Source organism: Eutrigla gurnardus (assembly GCF_963514095.1).
Source record: "Eutrigla gurnardus genome assembly, chromosome: 2".
NCBI classification, from domain to species: domain Eukaryota; kingdom Metazoa; phylum Chordata; class Actinopteri; order Perciformes; family Triglidae; genus Eutrigla; species Eutrigla gurnardus.
In genome coordinates, this window is record NC_139916.1 from 174,210 (window position 1) to 195,278 (window position 21,069).

Genomic DNA, 21,069 nt, shown 5'->3' on the forward strand with positions numbered 1-21,069 from the left:
TAGATGGAAATCAAATACCTTTGCATGTTAGATTGTCGCTCAGATTTTGTCATATTATGAATTCAATAAGCTGCATAATTACTGTATTCAACTGGTATTACACGTTAAAAGCCCCTGAAACTTATATATCACATACACAAATTAGTTAAATGTATATCAGTATAATTTGCTTACATGTTGTTGGATAGGAACAAAAAAAATATGGTTGCAGGAATTTGTATGTGCCTGAAGGAATCCATGATCTGACAACGCTCACAGGAGATTGTTTGTATTGTTTTTAAGTATCCGGGATGAGAACTCCACCTCTCAGCGATATTGTGTGGAGTAGCCACATTTCTTTGTGGCAAATCCGTTTCTCCAGCAGGCACTGGCAAGGAAGAGCTGTAATGTCATTAGCTGCATAAATAACAGCTCAACACGGTAATATTGATGTGTTGTTGTTATGTTTTCCATTAGCATGTGGTTGAAATGTAACAAAAGCTAGTTAATATATATATATGTGTGTGTGTGTGTGTGTGTGTGTGTGTGTGTGTGTGTGTCATAGCGGAGGGTGGTAGGAATTGTTTAAATGTATGTTTTGTATGTGAAACCATTGATGGTATCAACAGCAGCCTACACTTTCAGTTCTGGAGGTGTTTGTCACTGCTGAGCAAGCAAACTTGTCAACAGACCTACAAGCTGCACACAGAGACATTAAGACACTAATTGGTTTGGATGTGTAGTCAGGGAAATTCGTTTCTCCAAGATGTTCAAAATTATCTAAAATTCAAAGGATATATGCACATTATGACGAATGAGCCAACTTTGTGAGCTTTGGCTGCGTTAAAGACCACTTGAGTAGAGAGGAGCAACCCTGAGTGGTTTATTAAACCAGTGAATATCTGCACAGCTTCGGTACTTCAGCACTGCTAACGAGCACCAACATAAAGCAACACAGCAGCTGTATAGAGTAATTCATCACCCATAGGAAGCTGCTGTACATGATTGTCTACTTTTGCAGATTTTAAAATACAGATTTGTAAACACAGACATGAAAAGTGAAAAAATATCACAGTGTTAGGATCACAGCGTTGGATATTTTTGTATTTTCAGTAGGCTACAACATCCTTGCCATACTCATCTATAACTTTGAATATTCAGGTCCTCATAAAACTTAACTCCATTCAATGAATGTGGTGTGGAATGGTATGGTATGGAATGTATTATTTCTTGTTCTTTAACTACTAGCAGTGTGGAAATTTGACAACATCGCTTATTGCATTTCTGATTACCCATGAGCAACTGCAGTCTGGTTTCAGGCTGTCACACACTGAGTGTGGCAGCAGGTTCTGAGTTCATTTGTATGAGTTTGCAGAGGAGATAACTACTAAGATTTTGTCGTTTCTGATTTAGCCACATGCAAAATTACAGCTAGTGTTAGTATCGCCCCTTTAGTTGCTCTTTCATTAGGTTTCCCCCATGGGCTTTGGGCTGGTCCTCTTTAGCCACAGCAGGGTCGACCACAACCAACCCAGCATGGTCGCAGCATGGCTCAGGGCAACTAACCCATTGAAAAAATTGTTTTGTTGCTGGACATGGCTTCCATGTCATCAAGTCTTACCTGAAATCACACTCATTCCAATGATCCCACTTTGACATCACATCAAGAGGAAAGGAATAAGAGATAGAAGAGAAGAATCCGAATTAGAAGTATGAGAAAAGAGAGAAGTAAAGAGTGTAAAAGAAAGAAAATAAAAGTGCCCTTTCATCTAAAAGCCAGCCTTATTCCCCGATGATACGTCAGTGATGCAAACTCATCCTTCATTAGTATGGCGCAAATTTCTGTCTCTCTGGCTTCTTCATCCCATTGGCAGAGGCTGAGATCTTGGCCGTGTAGGACGCCAGGGCTGCCGCCGCATGAGCCTGGACCGGAATGGCTGCTGTCGCTGCTGTCTGCATTGAACTTGGCAACATGGGAGCGCCGATAGCTGCCGCTGCTGAGGCAGGAGGGGTGGAGAGTGCCAGGTAAGGGAATGATTTAATTCCCAGAAGGCTGGAGAGGGGAAGGGCATAGGGAGCACCCAGCATTTGAGCATGGGGCAGTGTGGCACCCATCGCTGCCAGGGGGGAGGAGGAGGACGAGGAGGCGGGGGGGGCAGGTTGGGTGAAGCTCATGGTCAGGTCAACGGGAGACGGCATGGAGGAGGACTGGGCAGTGGATTTGGCGGTCTCTAAACTGGAGGAGGGGAGGGATGGCGGGGAGGGAGGAAGGGGTTGGGAGGGGAGGTGGAGGGAAGGGACGGAGGGTGAAGGTAGGGGAGGAGAGGGGTATGGGAGAGGGAATTTTGGATGGAGAAGGGTTAGAGGGTTAAATAAAAGACATGTTAAAATAAAAACGAGTACAAACCAAAACCAAACAGGATATTTTGGAGAATATAAATGAAATAAAGGAAAATTGACAAAACTCAAATCATAAGACAGGTGTGTTTTGCTGGAGGTTGCAACAGATTATTGTAGGGGAGTTCGCTGTACGGATGGGGGGGGGGGGGGGGGGGGGTGCTATATATGTTGGGGTGATGGCTTGGGAGGGGCTTAGGAAGGAGGGAACAAAACCATTATAGATATATTAGGATGGAAGCTTCGTCAGAAATGATTCAAAAACAGGAAAAAGAAGCAGAAAATAAACACAAAAACATATTAAATCTGCCTGAGGCCTGTGTCTGTTATATTGAGAGCCTGACTAGAAGCTGATTCTCATTTTATCATACAAAAGTTGTCAAGTGATCCATCCTACAGATCAACTATATCAAGCACAACAGACTAAAAGTGTGCTGTAAAGTTGTTCCACTTAATAAAACAAAAGTATGCTGTAATCTTTTAAGACATTTATGGTATTCTCCTATTGTATGGCAGAATGTCTGATTGATGCATGCTTATAAAAACTATAATAGCAATAAAAACTTGAACAATACCTTAATATTAACGATAATCATTGAACCGTAAAAGTAATTAAAGTTTAATCAATAGAAATGAAAATGATGGATTAGACTGCATGAGTTGTGTGAGAAAACCCCACTTTCAGGATACTTGCCTCATTATCTGGAGGCAAACCAGTCAGTCATACACAACTCCTTACACACTAACTAGTGAAAACAGAATGGTTTACTCTAGTAATAGCCCAACCCTAAACAAACCCTAATCTTTACAGGTCCAGCAGCCGCTTCCATTAACTTGTTCTACTGGAGTGAAAGGACACATATTTGGCCAATAATGCTGAATCTGATACTGATATCAGGGTGAGGTGATATGCCAGTATTGATGATAATGGTGACGTTTAAAAAATTAAATATTGATATCATGTCAATAACATACATGAGTATATTGTGTTAATGTCCTTTTATATGTACAGTTATGGCCTCTTCAGCTCCCTACACTTGTATTCTGAGTGTTTTTTTCCAGAAAAAGGACAAAACACACAAAAAAGTCTGTAAATAAAGTGTAAATTATAACTTGAGATATCACTGCTGATGATGGTTTACAGGTACATGCTGAGTGACACAAAAAATGGAAAATGTGTGCCCGTATAAACTAATAAGTAGAACTACATTTCGTGAGTATTTCACATACTGCACAGAAGCAACACAGTGGCTTTCGGCAGTGATTTCTCCAGTTTCCTCAGTTATATACGCTGCATGAAATGATTAATCATCATGATTTTGGGGATTAGCTCAGGAGGTAGAGCGGGTTGGCTGGTAACCGCAAGATTGCCGGTTCGATCCCCGGCTCCTCCTAGCTGAGTGCCTGGTGTCCCTGAGCAAGACACCTCACCCTAATTGCTCCTGACGAGCTGGCTGTCGCCCTGCGTGGTTGACTCTGTCGTCAGTGTGTGAATGTGTGAATGAATGGGTGAATGTCAGTCATTGGTGTAAAGGGCTTTGGATAAAAGCACTATATAAATGAGGCCATTTACCAAGAGAAGAGAGTTCTTTTTGTCCGTGATTTCAATTTTCATCTGGTTGATCAGATTCAGCTTCAGATTCAGCTTGATTTAAAATGGAACTGCAGCAGTAAGAGGATTGTGTATGTGTATGTATATATATATTTATATTGCTGGGTGCTGTTCAGTACTGACCATAAACTTAACACTGGACTGTACGAGTGTCAGTAGTAACATGACAGCAGCTGTTGGATCCAGGTTGAGTTGAACTAGTGCTTTAGTTTGGATGCTTACCATGAAGTGATCAAGTACTGAGCCAGGTTGATAGCTATCGGCGTGCCGGTGATGGTGACGTGGCGGCCACTGGTGCTGTCAATCTGACTGCCGATCTTGATTTGAGCCCCCGACACCTGCCGGATCTCGTTAATCTTTGTGCCCTGGCGACCGATGATTGAGCCAATCAGCTGCGAACGACACAGAGAGGATTATGTACTGCAACGCTTCTCCAATTTTTATTTTCAATTAAAACATGCTTGTTTTGACAGCAGGAGAAAAGCTAAAGTTTGGCTATAAACAAACTACATCTATTGGGACCTATTTAATAAGGAAGTGATATTTTCTGCAAGTTTCCATTAAAGCCTTTAAGAATAGAAGCCATCATCTGTCACATATGTTAAACTTTATAACTTTATTAAACATTGTCTTACCCTTCACAATAAAACCCCTAGACATGTAATATTTGCAGGTTAGTTTTTGGCATTTCCATGTTGTTCATGCATCATGCCCCTGGTGTGTAAAGGCATTTTCATACAAGATGCAATGATGAGCAGAATATACCACCCATTTATGTAAAAAAAATAAAAATTGTCACTTGGTTATTATTTTAGGTAAGCAGGTGTTGAACTCATCTTATTTCATGAGCAAAAGATTTCTGTGCTAAACTCGTCCTACAGTCATGCAGTCATTGGAACAAACAGATTACTGTGCTGATTTGGGTGTCAGCTCAGACCAGAAATACTTTTTGTTACCTTTTGTTTTATTGTAAGAGGAAAACCAAAGATTCATGATGACTAAACATCTTTCAGTTAATGTGTTTTTAAAGGATGGTTTTTAGTAGAATTGAATCATAAACGACTCATAACCAGCAGGACTCAGCACCTCATATCTCTGGTCTTTGACCGTCACTACAGGATTTTTAAGCTCAAATGTATGAGGACATGATGGACATAATCAATGTTCGCTACACTGACCTCACTTAGGTTTTTGTCTCGTTCACAATTAAGTTATTATTTCTTTAATTGTTTGCATTTTACTGAGACCTTTGCAACTGTGCATATGCAACAATGGTCTCCTAACACCCCGAAATACCGAGACGGTGCAGTCTGACAACGTAGAGCTCCATTTTTGATTTGCTGTTGGAGGAGGAGGGAAAAAGGCTGTATAAAAATACATCCTGAAAAAATAGAGGGCCCTAGTTTCGTAGACCAGGCGCAGTCAGCACTCAGGGCACCTGCGCCACGCCGACTTTGCAAGTTTCGTGCACCGCGCAGGCTCGCGCAGGCACACCTCCCGTCACTCCCACCCGTGCAAGTGGGAAAGAGGGAGGAGAAGAAGGCGTGAGTGGGAGACGAGGAGGAGACGAGGCGTGGACTGGGATTAATACAGCCGATTCAGATCTTCACCAATCAAATGAGCTCCTCTCCTCACCTTTAATGCGTTAGGGGAGGTTCAGTGCAAGTTCCGTCACTTGACAACCCGATGACAGAAGCAGCGCCGCCGCTCCCACCACGCGCATCACGCGCTGTGCGTGCGTATCATAATAATAACAATGCCCATATTATAAAAAACAGGAGAGAGAGAGAGGGAGATGTTTTGGTCCGAGAGGCTGAGTTTCCGTTACGCGTGCCATCCGCCTTTGATCTGACGTCAGATGTGACGGGACAATCTATATAGATATAAATTCACGTGTTGATTCAATTAGTTGCATTAAATAGTGTTTGTTGTGATTATTTATTGCATTTAAATGTGCCTGGAACTGTGGAAACCTGCCTGTGAGGTCTCGGTGACGTGTGCGCACTGCGTGCCGTCAGCCAAACTTCCACTCCGCCAGCTGTGATTCGCCTTGAATGAATGGACTTTATTTACGCCTTGCGTCTTGCGCCGAAAGTAGACCAGGTTGGAGCTGGCGAGCTTTCAGCGCAGTCTCGGCGAGGCTTTTTGCCACGAAACTTCCGCTACGCCAAGCTGAATCTGTGACGCCTCCCCCTGCTGCGCCGCCACACCCATCTTGGCGCAGGCGATCCACCAAACTGCCAAACTGACCATGCGCAAGGCTGCATTACGTCGGCTCCGCCACCCTCCACCGCCCTGCGCTGCGCCACGAAACTAGGGCCCAGACAGTTCATCCTTATTACACTTGCTCGATCTGATTGGCTGCCTGGACCAAATGTGATGAGGTGACGAGTGGTGCAACAATGCGCCTGGCGGTGAAAAGTTGAGAATATTTAAACTATTACGTTTTCCAACAATCCTGCAAGAAAAAATGTGACAGCATGCAAGAGAGGAGCACATGTCAAGCACTAGCGATGTGTATTTTAGCGATGTGTTTCTAGCGGCATGTTTCTTGCGATGGGATTGTAGCATTTTGGAGCTTTCTGAAACCAATTTACCAAATAAAATCTAATTGCTTTGTTAAATTAGGAACATTGAAGCTACACACAAATGTCACACTTTTACCACGACAAAAGAAGGACCCTCAGTGGGAAAACATGCCTTGGCTTTTACACTTTCTACAAGATTGACTGCTCTGGAGATGCCCCTCCACTCTGAGCAGCTTTATGTAGGAGCTGATGGGTTAAATCAGCTATAAGCTGGAGAGGAGGAGGAAGAGGGTGGGCCAAGGGCTATTTTGAGGCAATTTGCTGTCCTTGTTATTTGGAAAGGTTTACTGAAGGAGAGAGAGCAAGTGTGTCACACAGGGTGGTTGTTAAATCTCTAACTATGAATTACAGGACGTCATTAAGCATATCACACACTTACATGCACAGTGTAAAACCATCTCTGCTCTTTGCTGTATGTGTGAGCAGTGAGGGTGTCATTGTGTGTCTCTTCACAAACGATGACGGTGATGCTTAATTTATACATGACCCTAATTTATACGTTAACCCTAACCCACCTGCAGAGGTTTGATTATTTCATCAGCGTTTCCTGTCAAACTCGACTGTCTGTCCCTCATTGTCACAGACCACAAATACATATGTCAATATAATACCAATACATGTGAGAAATCCTCATCAGAAGGCTGCCGTTAAATACTCAACTACTTTTCTGTATGACTTGATGTATTGTGCTGTTTTTTATTTATGGATGGATGATGACATGATGGGCCACGGAGCACAGACATGTAAGAGGCCCCGCAACCTGCTTACATAGGAACAACACTGCCAAATGTTTCACGTCAAACTATTTGTAGATGTTTTACATTTTATTTAGTGGTTTTGTGTATCTTTTTGGTCATTTTTCATCTATTTCTAGTCAATTTGAGTCCTTTGTGGTAATTTTGCATGCATTTTAAGATATTTTGCATTCCATGTCGTCATTTTAAATACATTTTTAGTTGTTTCGTGTGTCTTTGTGGTCAGTGTGCATCTATTTCTTAGCATTTTACATTTGTATGAGGTCGTTTTGTGTGTCTTTGAGTCGTTTGGGGCTTTTTGTAAAATATATTAAAGAGATTTCCATGAAGTGCTGTCCAGAAATAACCCTTTTTCTATTAGCAGTTTGAATAGACGCCAACAACAACAGCCCACTGGCGCTAGCTTAAGGTTGAGTTAGTGGACCTCAGTACTTATGGTTTGTCTTCCTGCCAACAGCACTGCTGTTTTTAACCCAGTGTTTTGACTGCAGAAAAGAAGCTCTAAGCAACCACTCAATGACAGGCTGAATGATGGAACAAGAATGGATGGTGGATGGAGGCAAAGTGGGAGATGAGTGAGAAAGTCAAGTGAGGCATAAAGGGGCGTAGAGCCTCTCAGTGCTGATGAGAAAATCCGACTTGCTGGCTGTTCCCATTTTACCAGCCAACACCACGGATTAGTAGAGACTCAGGGAACCAAATCCAAACATTTCTGGTGCTTTCATTAAACTGTCATGAGACTCAGATTACATTTCTGTAAACCAAGAAGAATTGCTAACTTTAATGTGAGCAGGAACAGACTGTTACTTACATCTGCATAAAAGTAGAACATAGTGCATAACCCACGTCATCTTATCACACCTAACACATAGAATTGTGAGCCAGGAAGTCCAGGAGGAGGGATGAGTCCATGCTGTGGTTCTGTCTGAATGTATAGTGGGAATTATTATACCCTATATAGTGGACTCAAAATATCCCACAATTCATATCGAAAAGTAGTGCACAAATGATGGTCAGTAACCGAGCATTATTACCTCTACAATAACAGTGAATACTGCTACTTCAGTTCTCACTTTCACAATAAAAGCCTTAGATATATACATGGCTTCACTGCTAACGATAGGAACATAAATGAGAACAAATTAGCTACACGCGCATCTATATATTACAAAAATATGTAAGTGTGCTCCAACAGTGACATAATTTACAACGCAGGCAAAATGCCCGTTTAACCCTTTTAGGTCATATAGCCGATAATATTGTGCACCTATTTAATGATATATGCAAAAATTGACAAAAAATCTGTTTCTTTATATTTCTATATCAAAATCTAAGGTTCTTTTCTTCCTGTAAATTAAAATGACGTGTGCTGATGTACGCTCGTACGAACAAATTCCAATGTAAAATAAGAGCCCTCACATGTCAACCCATCATCTCTGGCTTCAGTTAGTTCCTCTCTGCTGATGTTCACAATGGCAGTTTGATTCTGAGCTGAAAGAGTAAATAATGCCCATAAATATGGAGGTTGTGTGGTTGTGGTCATTATATATCATTTTTATTTCATCAATTTAGATTTAATGACCACATGTCATTTTCTTTTTTGGCAGCTTGGTAGGGGGGTAGGCTAATGCTTTTACAGACTCATGTAAACGGCGTAAAAGCATTGATATTGATGACTTCCTCCCTGTGATGGATGGGAGGACGGGGAGATGAGCAGGAGAGGCACAGGCCGTCTCATGAAAAAAAGGTTTGAAACTTTGAACAGTCAACATGTCCGTCAAATGTCAGAAGTCCTTGAGCGTGAAACTGTCTGTTTCACTGCCTGATGAAAGCAAACAGTCATAGCGACGTGTAGTTGCTGCTCTACTATGCTGGAATATGTACACATATGGCTTTAGTGCTTGTGTGATAAGATACAGTTGAAAAGGTCAGAATGATATCTGCTTTACATCTCCCACTCAGGAATACTTGTAGCGGTGCGATTGATTTTTGAAATGTTTGAACGCCTTCAAACCCCAGAACACATAACTTTTCTCAACACTGTTATAAGTGAGTAGAAAGCAGACCAATTAAATAGTCCTTTTCAATAAATTCAACCGGAAGAAGTTCAAGTTTCAAATGAGGTATTTTAAAGCAAAAGAAAGAGAAAAACCAACAGGAACTGATGGTAGACATGTCCAACAGCCTTTCACATTAAAAGTGTTTCCTGTGGAGGGACACTGTGACTGACTGACCTGTTTTATACAAGGATGGTCCTATACTAACAATGTTCTACAAGAACAGATTTGTATATGTTACACCTGTTGTACTTACATCGTTTGGAATGAGAAGCTCCTGAGATGTGGTTTGAGAATTGGCATCTACTCCTGAGAGAGAAAGAGAGATGGATTCATGTTTACTGATTTCATTTAAAGACCTTATCGTCCTCCAACATACAGGCCTAACAGTCACATTCAGTACACTGTACACTGAATATGTTAAGACTGTCTGCTGACCAGCTGGAAATGGCAAATGTGGAGGATGAATAGTAAGAAATGACAAATGAAAAAAAGTTTTCAAAATAATAATTTGTGAATTTAAAGTTCAACTTAACAAGATATCTGAACACTAACATGATTTTTAAAAATAGTTCAGTCTGCATGATCAATATTCTTCCTTCATTTTCATTTCCTTCCTTCCTCTCTTATCCACCTTCTGTGGCTCCTCTTTTCTTTCTTTCTTACCTTCCTTCCTTCGTTGTTCCATGCCCTTTCTCTCTTTTTCTCCTTTACTTCCTTTCTCCCTCTCCACAGGGAGTGTTTTGGTAAACATTTACATTTAGATTATTTGTCCAAAGCGACTTACAATAAGTACATTTGTGGAAAGAAAGAAACCACAACATATCATTGCCGATAAAGTAAGAGCTAAAAAATAGAAACAAGTGTTAGGTCCTCATCTGAGTAAAGTAGTAGCTGTTCAGCAAACATACCTTAAGAACAACAGTGCTATGATCAGAGTGCTACAGGTAACAATATGCAAGTGCAAATTATTATTATTATTTTTAAACCAACACTTTCTCGTATATTGTGTATATGAATTATTTGCTAGACTGACTTTAATACCTGAGACATAACGGAACAATCATCCTTCCATATCCCTGCATGATAATCGGCTCTTCTCCCTCCAGTTTGCATTTGTTTGAAAATGACGTCCGTTTAACAGTGGAGGGAAGTCATTAACTAAATCTGAACCAACTAACACAAGTTTGATTTCACATGGTCCACACTTTTATTATTAAATTAGAATTATTGATGCATTGTGTTGTATACGATGTGTTCATCAGTTTATTGCTGATAAAAGAGCTCATTTAAATCATTTATATTGTAATTTGGAAGTTTGTGAATTTCTCCCCTGTAATGATGTTTTATTTCAACCTTTAATAACACATCATAATGTACTTTGAACATGTACATGTTATATTATGAATTTGAATTTGTTTTTTAAACTATTAACTGCAAAGTAATTAGAATTTAAGTTATTAAGTAAATGAAGTTGAGTCCAATGTAGATCGAACTGCTGTCACTAAGTAACAGTTGTGTAGCAGCGATGTCACATATGAGTACCACAATCACAAAGAACATGGATTATCTGGAGCCTTCTCTGATTATGTGACAGGTTTTCCAGCAGAAGATGAGCTGTCTAACATTAATAAGCTACAATTATCAATGAGCCGTACCCACTGCACGGATCAAGGTACATGGACCAAGTTACAGTGGACAGACATCTTCTATATCTGGAAAAAGAAAGTCTTGTGATGATGGCCAGGACATTCAGTTCTGATTTTGGTTTTTACAGAGTGTCATCATGACAACGTCCTCTATCTCCACAGAAGTCAAAGCCACTATGGCCTGCGTTCACATGATGTTGTGAACTTTACTGTCCCGCGTGATCCACAAACCAATGGTGAAGCCACAGTGATGATGTCCACTTCTTAAAGACAGTCTGTGGATTTGAGAATTCAGGTCTTGACTCAAAACTAATCATTCACAAACAAACAAATATGAGAAAATAATATCAGACTTTGGTCTTTCTGATCAGATCTTCACAGAGGTGTGTGCATGTGTGTGTGTGTGTGTGTGTGTGTGTGCATGTGTGTGTGTGTGTGTGTGTGTGTGTGTGTGTGTATGCTTGCACATACCTGGTAAAACCTGTGCGGCTGATTGGCCGATGGGGGCCAGGCCGTGTTGCTGCATTGACAGCTGGTGGAGCTTTGCCATCTGAGAAGGACAGAGAGGTAAAAATAAATCGTAGTAGCATCATAAAGTCACATAATATATCATGCGAAGAGGGTTGTTTTTTACCTCTGAATGTGAAATTCCATAGTGACTCTGTACTGCATATGTCTGAAATAGAAGAAGAAAGAAAAACGTGACTAAAGAGCACATCAGTATTCACGCAGCAGGTTCTGGTACCTGAAGGCATCGTTTCCAAGAGCGGAAATTATATTAATTTAATTTAAAGGTGAGACAATTTTGAGAATTCTTGCTTCCATAATATTCAAAATATACATTTAAGTGTTTCAAGGTATGAGTATTAAAAATTATAAAAATGTATTACAACAATCACTAGCTGCAACAAGAGCTGGCACAGGAAGTGATTCAGCTTCTCATTATGCCCCACCTGTTGTATTTTACAGGTATCATTAGCACCATTTGCTTGACGGTCACTTGGTTTGTACCTAAAATTTCTAATCTGTTTTATGAATTGTCCAAATCTTCCATGCAATCATAGCAGATGCCTGTTTCACAAGTAGACACGAATCGTCTCCCGATTGCTTTCAGATCAGTCACACATCACATGAAGCCAAAAGGTAATAAATCCCAATGTCTCCTGGTATGTATGGAAAGTGAGATTGCTGACTTCACTGCTTTTAACGCTGCTAACATTTCCAGGTAGAATAAAACCGATGCAACAGAAGATATCTCTACTTTCACTTCTTTTCACCATTATTTTCTTTCCTGTATCTCCTCTATTTCTCCACCGTATTTCTTTGTTGGGCCACGCTCTATTTATCACTTTCTTCATTTTCCATACTTTCCATCTTGGCGGGACCTTCGTCTTCACCTTGGTTACCATGTCCCTGCATGTCTTAGCCTTTCACGTGAAGAAGAATCGCCGTCTTTATGGAGCCTTCTTGTGCAGAGGTGTTATCTGGGATCCTTGAACTCTCTGGCCATCTATTTTTACGATGCCATGTGACTGAAATCTGTCCCTGATTCATGGAAGATGACTGTTTACCTGCACAGCTCAAGGCACCATATGAAGAGATTTCTTCAAAAAAATATTAAAAAATCAAGTGATTTATCACTAGAAAAAGTACAGCTGTATTGAAAATGAGAATTTGTTTTGATGACACTGACAAGAAAATTGGATCTTTCACGCTGCAGAAGCACCGAAGGTTGAATTTAAGCAGTGATTTGGGGTTTTATGCATTTCTAAATGGTTCTCTATATGAGATTGTATGTATTTTAAAGCCCCCCACCCCCAAGGCAGCATACTCACTTGCTGCAGGTCCATTCCTCCCTGAGCCACTGAGAACAGAGGGTGAGAGCCAAAGTCTGACGCCTCGAACACCTTCAGCCACCACAGAGAGACAAAAGACTAAAATGAGAAATCCAAATAAACTGGATTTTACTATAACACTGAATTCTTATTGAATCCTATGGGTGCTTGGACACCTGGAGTTTGGTTCAACCCATTGACAAGGCAGTTTTTACATGCTCCCTTGTGATTTGCACTTAGTTCATCTGTGCAAGCAGCTGGACCTCAAGCTCAACCTCTCATGGCCAAAATAATTATGACAAAGAAGAAAAGACAACAGGAGCAAGTCAGGTGACGTGTCAATGGAAAGCCGATTTTGATCCTTTTTCATGATGGACATGTGAATTAAATGCATCCATGTGACTTTGCAACTTCCAGATCTGGTGACTATTATTAAATACTGACAAGGGGGTTAATATAGTGACACTGCGTTCATCCACAAATACACGAAACCCCCCAGACAACACAGCAGAGAGACATCCACACGTTGAATTGCTGCCACAGTCCATTTGTGACCAAGCACAGACAGATCATTCTCTCAGGGAAAATCATCCCAAGCTCAAACTGACCCAGGCTGCTGAGCTCGAGGTTCAACCAATTAAGCATCATATGAGTTTCTGTGCATGAAAACTTTTCGTAGCTCCAGGCACTTTGAAAAACCTACAGGAAAACACTATTGATGAAGGGTAATGAAGGTTTGGTTTAGTCATACTTTTAATTGGGCCTAAACAGGTTAGATTCAGCAGTTACTTCTATGTACTTTTGTTGGCTTAAAATAACATCTGTGCATTTTTGTTTTCCACTTCTATAGTCATTTTTAAGTTTTTATCTAAACCTAACAATGTAGTTTTGTAGCATTTTGGTTGTTAACCATGTAATGAACCTGCATTTATATAGTGCTTTTCTAGTTAACTATCTACTCAAGGCACTTCACACTAAATTCAGTCACTTTTACTCACTCACACAAACTGGGGGAACTGGGATTCGAAAATCTATCCATCTATTCCTCACCATCCTCCCATTGTCTATTAGTCCATCTATCCTTTCATTGATCTCTTTCTCTCCTCCTCTCCTCCCTCCTTCCACCTATTATCTATAAATATGTCCATCCCTCCCATTGCCTTTAAATCTATCCATCCATTCACTTAAATATTTCCGTCATCAATAGATGCCTCCCCAGTTTCTGTTTACCTCATGCATCATTTATTAGTCATCTTGTAACAAAGTGTGGAACTACATTTTATGTTCTGTTCTGTGTCGATGCCCAAAGATTTCATGGAAGAGCACATGGTTTTACCTGGTTTCCTGTGAGCAGCACGGTTCCTGGAGTCGGACTGGGTCGGTATGGAATAGTTGCTCCCTTTGGAGGAGACTGAAGGGAAGGATTGAAAGAATGAAGAAAAGAAGGGATGAAAAAGACAAAAAGAATGTAAGAAATGATTCAGGTCCGTGTCTACCAAGCATCTCAGTGTTGTAAAGATGATTTTGATTTTCTTAACTTCAGAAATGAATCCTGCATTTCAGGCGGAAATAATCTGGGCCAGATTATGAACGCATTTGCATCCACTTGAGGTGCCCTCCGTTCGCAACTAACACGTAAAAACAACGGTACCGGACCGGTCTATGTGGAGATACCAGAGACTGATAGTAGCTCACATGAGTCCAGAGACCAGACCAGACTATGTGGAGGAACCAGAGACTGTCTGTGGTCCCCCAGAGGTCTAGATAGACCTGACTATGTGGAGGAATCAGAGACTGTCTGTGGTCCCCCAGAGGTCTAGATAGTAGCTCACATTAGTCCAGAGACCAGACCAGACTATGTGGAGGAACCAGAGACTGTCTGTGGTCCCCCAGAGGTCTAGATAGTAGCTCACGAGTCCAGAGACCAGACCAGACTATGTGGAGGAACCAGAGACTGTCTGTGGTCCCCCAGAGGTCTAGATAGTAGCTCACATGAGTCCAGAGACCAGACCAGACTATGTGGAGGAACCAGAGACTGTCTGTTGTCCAAACATCAAGGTTACTGTATTTCAGCATCCTTTTCATTTGGTTATTAAGTCAGAGCTGAATACTTTATTCTGGTTCCTCCAGCTGTGGTGAAGCAGCCCACGTGTATCTTGCTAGATTCAGTGAATCCAGCTTGGTGAAATCCACCGAGCACCTCTGAATGATTTCATGATGATGGCATGAACCCAGAGAGGATGGTGTTTGGTTTCCTGGTGTTTCTGGGACTTCAACATGTACAAAGCAGCATGAAATCTACAGATGCAACTAGAAAAAGTGATGTCACACCAGTGATGTCACACTCTCTCCAAGGAGTCCTTGTACATATTTGTATTAGTCCATTAAAATGAATGAGTCACCTCCAGCAGCACTACTTGTTTTAAAAGCAACAGTGTTTCATTTATTTTCACTGTTGTGATGTTTCTGAAGGCTCATTATCACAAAGTTAATGATTGTGTTTTTTAGTTGCTTTCTACTAGAACCAGGGACCAAATATTATTGCTTGATTTATTTATTTATTTAGTCACTATGGTTCCGGTTACACGTCTTTCTAACCAGGAATCTTTTGGTTAAAACTGATCAGATATGTCTTCACTCTTATTTATTCATGCCTACTTCTCATCATCCTTCATTTAATTTTTCGGTTGTTATCACCAAGGGTTCAATGTCTCTGCAGCTGCTCTTTCTTTCTTCTATCCTGTCTCACCTTCCACTGATGCTGCATAACCAAACATCAGCTGATTTCTTTAATTCCGTGTGTGTCTGATGCAACAGCAAGACATCAAAGAGACTTTCAATGTGGGGCAAAATAATTTATTTTTTTGATAAAGTCTATATTGTTCTTATGTAGAAGTTGCTCTGCTGCTGGATGTTGCTGTGTTTGTCTGAACAACATTTATTGCTGGTTGGGTCCAAATCTCTATCTGTTAGATGGTTTTAATAGTGACTTTTCGGTGCTTAACTTAAATATACTGTCATATCCTGCAAAATACACTTTTAAAATGTGTGTGTTTGACCATTGAATTACATTTATATAATTTGTTCTCTCTGGTGAGAAACTTAATTGCTGTGTGGATTATGTTCATGAGTGAAGGAACCACACAGACATTTTAGATTTAGTAGCAGAGGAACTGATGTAGTATGAAGAACAGTAAGTCCTCTGTGAGTGGAAGTAGCTGTGGATAGCTCAAACAAACATAGGACTTTCACTCGGGGAAGAGTTGAGTGATGTTACATTTCAAACTCAGAGCTCATTCAGCTTCTACTTTCAGTCATTTCCTTTTAATTCAGAGCTTTTTCTGTAGGCTGCATGACGGAAACGAACCTCGAGGATAACAGTGCAGATGAGTTTAACACACTGGATGATGGCGTCCTGGCTCCCCGATATCGTTACCTCTCTCTCTGTGGAGTTGGGCAGGAGGTCACCTGCCACCTGCACCTGGGCACCTGTCAACTGCACACACACAGACACACACACACACACAGAACACAAAGGAATTATGACCTGGAAGAACATTTGTGGTGTTGTTCATAATCTATAAGAACTTGTATTAATTGACACAATGGAGTGATCACGGGATATATCTCTTAAAATGTGGCTACTTCCGTTTGTATTTTTGCTATGGAAACAAGCACATAGAGGCGATGATAGGCAATTCATATTCAGTTCAATGTTAAGTAGCAGAAGTGACAAAGTGACAGCCTTTGTGAAAATGTTTCAAGATCTTGTCTCTATTCATATTATTGTTCAGTCTGTGTTTTAAAAATCAAAATGATAAATGCTTCATTATCGTTATGGTCATTTATGGTTCTTCCTATCTGGATGCAGAGACCATTTAACATAGGATGTTATGATTATTCTCATCACACTCACCTCTCTGATCTCCTTGATCTTTGAGCCGCCCTTGCCAATGAGAGATCCACACTGACTGGCTGGGATGACCAATCGCAGGGTGACTAGAGGTTTGCTGCTCACTGTGCCATTGACTACCAAGGCTGTCAGGTCCTGAGAGAGACACAAACCCAAGAGTCCTTTATTTTCAGATATGCAACGCTTGACCAGTAAAACTGTGCTGTAGATATTTTGGGAAAACAAATCACATTCATCCCTGCGACCCTGAATACAGGATAAGCAGTAGAGATTAGATGATGGATGGATCACATTCATGTGAAAGACCTTTTGGTTAATTAGTCACACCTCCGATGTGCAAAGGTTTTAAAACAAAATTAAATTACAGGATTAACACTATTAAACAGACAGTGTGAATGTCTCAGGCTTTCTTTTTTTTGACGACAAAAACAAAACTATATTGGTTTAGATAATAAAACCTCTTAGTTGCATTTAGACAACAGAACATCTTGGGTTTAGATAACAAACATCTCAGTTAGGTTGTGACAACAAAACCCCTTAAATAGGTTAAGACAACAAAACCCCTTAGTTAGGTTAAGATAACAAACCCCTTAGTTAGGTTTACATAACAAAACCCATTAGTTCGGTTTAGGCAAGAAAGTATCTCAGTTAGGTTTAGGCAGTAAAATCTCTTAGTTAGTTTAGACCACAAAACCTCTTAGTGATTTCAGTCAACAAAACCCCTTAGTTAGGTTTAGACAACAAAACCCCTTAGTTAGGTTTAGACAACAAAACCCCTTAGTTAGGTTTAGATAACAAAACCCTTTAGTTATGTTTAGACAACAAAACCCCTTAGTTAGGTGTAGATAACAAACCCCTTAGTTAGGTGTAGATAACAAACCCCTTAGTTAGGTTTAGATAACAAACCCCTTAGTTAGGTTTAGATAACAAACCCCTTAGTTAGGTGTAGATAACAAACCCCTTAGTTAGGTGAAGATAACAAACCCCTTAGTTAGGTGTAGCTAACAAACCCCTTAGTAAGGGTGTAGATAACAAACCCCTTAGTTAGGTGTAGATAACAAACCCCTTAGTTAGGTGTAGATAACAAACCCCTTAGTTAGGTGTAGATAACAAACCCCTTAGTTAGGTGTAGATAACAAACCCCTTAGTTAGGTTTAGACAACAACGTCAACAAATCCTCTCATCTATTTGTCTTCAGCCTTTCCAGAGATTTGTAGCGAATCAAAGCACTGCCTATAAAAGGCGTTTGAAGAAACATCCTGTGAGCTTGTTTTCTTAGTCTTCATCACAGACCTTCACTTCCATCTAATCTCCATCTTTCTCCTCACCCATCTCCACCCCTCGACTTTACTCCAAAAACTTCTCTTCTTGATTGTCCATTAGACAGAGAGCCTCTCTGGCCATGTTAATTGAACACTCTCTTTCCCTTCAACAGATCTTCGTATCTTTTACTGTGAACTTTCTTACCTCACCGTCTCCCCCGTTTCTCATTACGTACCATCTCCCCCTTTGGCAGCTTAAAACCCCTTTTTTCTCTCACTGTCCATCTCTGCTCTCTTTAATACTTCCTCTCTTTAATTAACTCAGGTAATTAATAGTAGCCTAAATCACCTAGTCTTAATACGATTGGTTCCATCATTTAGGTTGTGCCCAACTGGCGCCTCATTGTATTTCAGATGTAAATAGCACTGCCGTCTCATCTGAGCTGCCCGTCACATGAACGTGATCTGAATAGATGAACACATATTTCTATTAATATCATGAATAAATGGCCCGTTTCCTTGCGTTATCGTCACAGTAATTGACAGCCTTCCACGCTTGCAGCAGCTTTCATGATGCTAAGTTAAACTGTGAAATGCATTTGTGACTAAATGTGTCGGTGGAAAGCCAGCTGATTTTCGTGATCCTGGTAAAGTTGACCATTTCAGCCCCTTTTCCGTTTTGTCTAGTGCTGCTGAATGTGATGTTTTCTGGTTATTTTGAACACTGCTGCTTGTCTCCCTGCTGGGTTACTTTGGATACATAAAGCCATATTTCCCATCTATATTTCATTGCATTTCAAAATAAACTGCAGATTGCTGAGCAACATGTTGTGATATTTGTTCCATCTCAGTTTTACTCTGTCGTTCCTCAGTCTTCCATCTGTCTCCCATTACACATTTTCTTTAATGCACTCAGCTCCTCCTCCAGCAGCTTAATCTTAATTTATCTCCAACTAGATCACTTTTTACTTTCTCTTTTCAGTGTCCTGCTTTATTTCTTTTTTTCTCGTTCTCCTTTCTTTAATGGAATCTCAACTGACAATAATGTTCCTCATATATTGAAATACATCAGTTCATCAGCCATTCTGCTTTATAAAAACTTTCAGATTCCTTTAATTTAATTTGTTTTTTGCAAATGTATTCTTGATTAAATGTGTGGACTATAAAATTAACCAGGATTTTAATACCAGCTGCTTGGATTTCATTTCTTGGTACTTTCTTGAACGACAAGACAAAGACAACCACATGCAATTCAACCCAGAAGAAGACATGCTGATTCTCTCTGGAAATCATCAATTCAGATTTTCCCTCCCTGTCATGCTCTAACTAGGGTCCTTAAAGCTGCATTCTCTCTACTGAGTGTTCTCTGATTGTACTGTATATAGATTAATACAGGAGGATTGATGGGGGTCAGAGGCACGAATCAGCAGACACTGTGTTGAGACGGCATGGGAGCATAACAAAAAACCTTCTGTACCCAAACAATAAGTTGAACCTGGGAACGTATGGTCCAAGGCCAATGTCGGTGGTACGTAGCAGGATGTTGTCATAATGTGTATCAACAATGTGGAGATAAATTAGGTACGAATACAAACTGTGACACTACTGTGAGCGAGCAGAAGTTCTGAGCTGTGAAGAACTCAACTGAGCCTGTAAATCGACACACTAAGGTCACTCGATTGGAGACTTGTCTAATATTGTACAACAACGTTTTCAATCAATCAATCCAACAGTCCACGATGGAGTTGCTGAGCTGGTCACTGAATGCCATCGACAGAGTGTTCTCAACACGGGGTGCAGGTTCTGGTGAACCTACGTGCCCCGATGGGACCTTCATGTCCGGCTACATCATGGATGGTTGGGGAAAGTGGAGAGTCATCTGCCTCGCTGCTCTGGATGTGGAGGACGTCGAGGACGTGTACGTGTTCACGTTCATGACAATTGGAATGATCGCCTTGGGATGTGGAATCTTCATGCTATATCGGAGAATGAGAAAGATCGCTACTGAGCTGACCAGTGTGAGGGCGGACAACGCCACCACTCGGACTGCTGTGGTCGGGCTGCGCTCTGACATCTCCGCAGTTCGCGAGTTCACGGCACTGATGCAAGTTGAAGTAGCCACTAATCGGGCGGACATGGCGAAGTTAACGGCAGCGAAAGCTGCAGAGGAGATTGATGAATAAAATAAAAATGGCATAAAAAGGGCCCTCACACCATCCCAACAAATAATATCTACACTGGACTTTTGCTCTCTGTCGATTGGACCACCTTCTGACTTTGTGTCATGCCTGGCTATAAGATGAGACTGTTGTTCACTCATGTCGGACAAATATGGACACGTGTGCAGACACACACGTAATCTGTATGCACTGTCTAGAGCTGGACCTCAGCTCTCTATACCACCTACTGCTGTAACATGTTATGTCAAAATGTAAAATGCAAAAGATAAGAAAAGATGATGATGAAGATTTTATCCTGTGGGTAATGGGGGCGGGACTAAGCTTTGGCTTCTCCCGCTTTCCCTTTCGGCCATGTGTATTGTATTATTTGAACAAAGATGAAGTGTGATGATGACGATTGAATTGACATGCCCGAAATAAACAAATAAATAAAATAAATAAATATATCACCAAACTCCACTCTTGATTTATGATCTCAGTAAACATTGTTAAAATGAGTTTAAGGTCTCTCCCTATGTCCACTTTTTATGGCTGCACAATTCCACTGAATGTAAATATTCATGCTTCAAATTTCCTCAAAATTCAGCCAGAGATTTTTTACATCTTTGAAACTTTGGAATCTCTACTATTACTAAATAAGGTTTTGTTGATTTGAAGCATGTTTTGAGTTTGTAAGCAGGAGGCTGTTTGTTGGATCTCACAATGCATCAACAACAACTACTATTCTGTTGATGCCATAACTTTGAAGAAGGAGCTTATTTAAACACATATCACATGGAGGCCCTCGTTCCTACAAAATCATTCCTGTTTAATAAAATATTGAAAATATTATCTTGTTGCAA

At 40.6% G+C, this 21,069-nt stretch overlaps 1 protein-coding gene across 4 annotated transcripts in view; it reads right to left on the bottom strand.

The window, feature by feature from the left end:
* Nucleotides 1–526: 526 nt before the first annotated feature.
* pcbp4 (poly(rC) binding protein 4) overlaps nucleotides 527–21,069 on the bottom strand; it is an 87,744-nt gene continuing 67,201 nt past the window's right edge. For 3 of the 4 annotated variants that reach the window (XM_084034394.1, XM_084034392.1, XM_084034393.1), the window contains 9 exons: nucleotides 16,789–16,920; nucleotides 16,240–16,368; nucleotides 14,209–14,283; nucleotides 12,873–12,944; nucleotides 11,672–11,713; nucleotides 11,509–11,587; nucleotides 9,645–9,697; nucleotides 4,211–4,380; nucleotides 527–2,215 (listed from right to left, as the gene is read on the bottom strand). In XM_084034394.1, the coding sequence (XP_083890520.1) occupies nucleotides 1,804–2,215; nucleotides 4,211–4,380; nucleotides 9,645–9,697; nucleotides 11,509–11,587; nucleotides 11,672–11,713; nucleotides 12,873–12,944; nucleotides 14,209–14,283; nucleotides 16,240–16,368; nucleotides 16,789–16,920 (1,164 nt within the window). In that variant the 3' untranslated portion in view covers nucleotides 527–1,803. The remainder of the gene's footprint in view (nucleotides 2,216–4,210; nucleotides 4,381–9,644; nucleotides 9,698–11,508; nucleotides 11,588–11,671; nucleotides 11,714–12,872; nucleotides 12,945–14,208; nucleotides 14,284–16,239; nucleotides 16,369–16,788; nucleotides 16,921–21,069) is intronic. The other variant, XM_084034395.1, reaches the window with a different exon arrangement.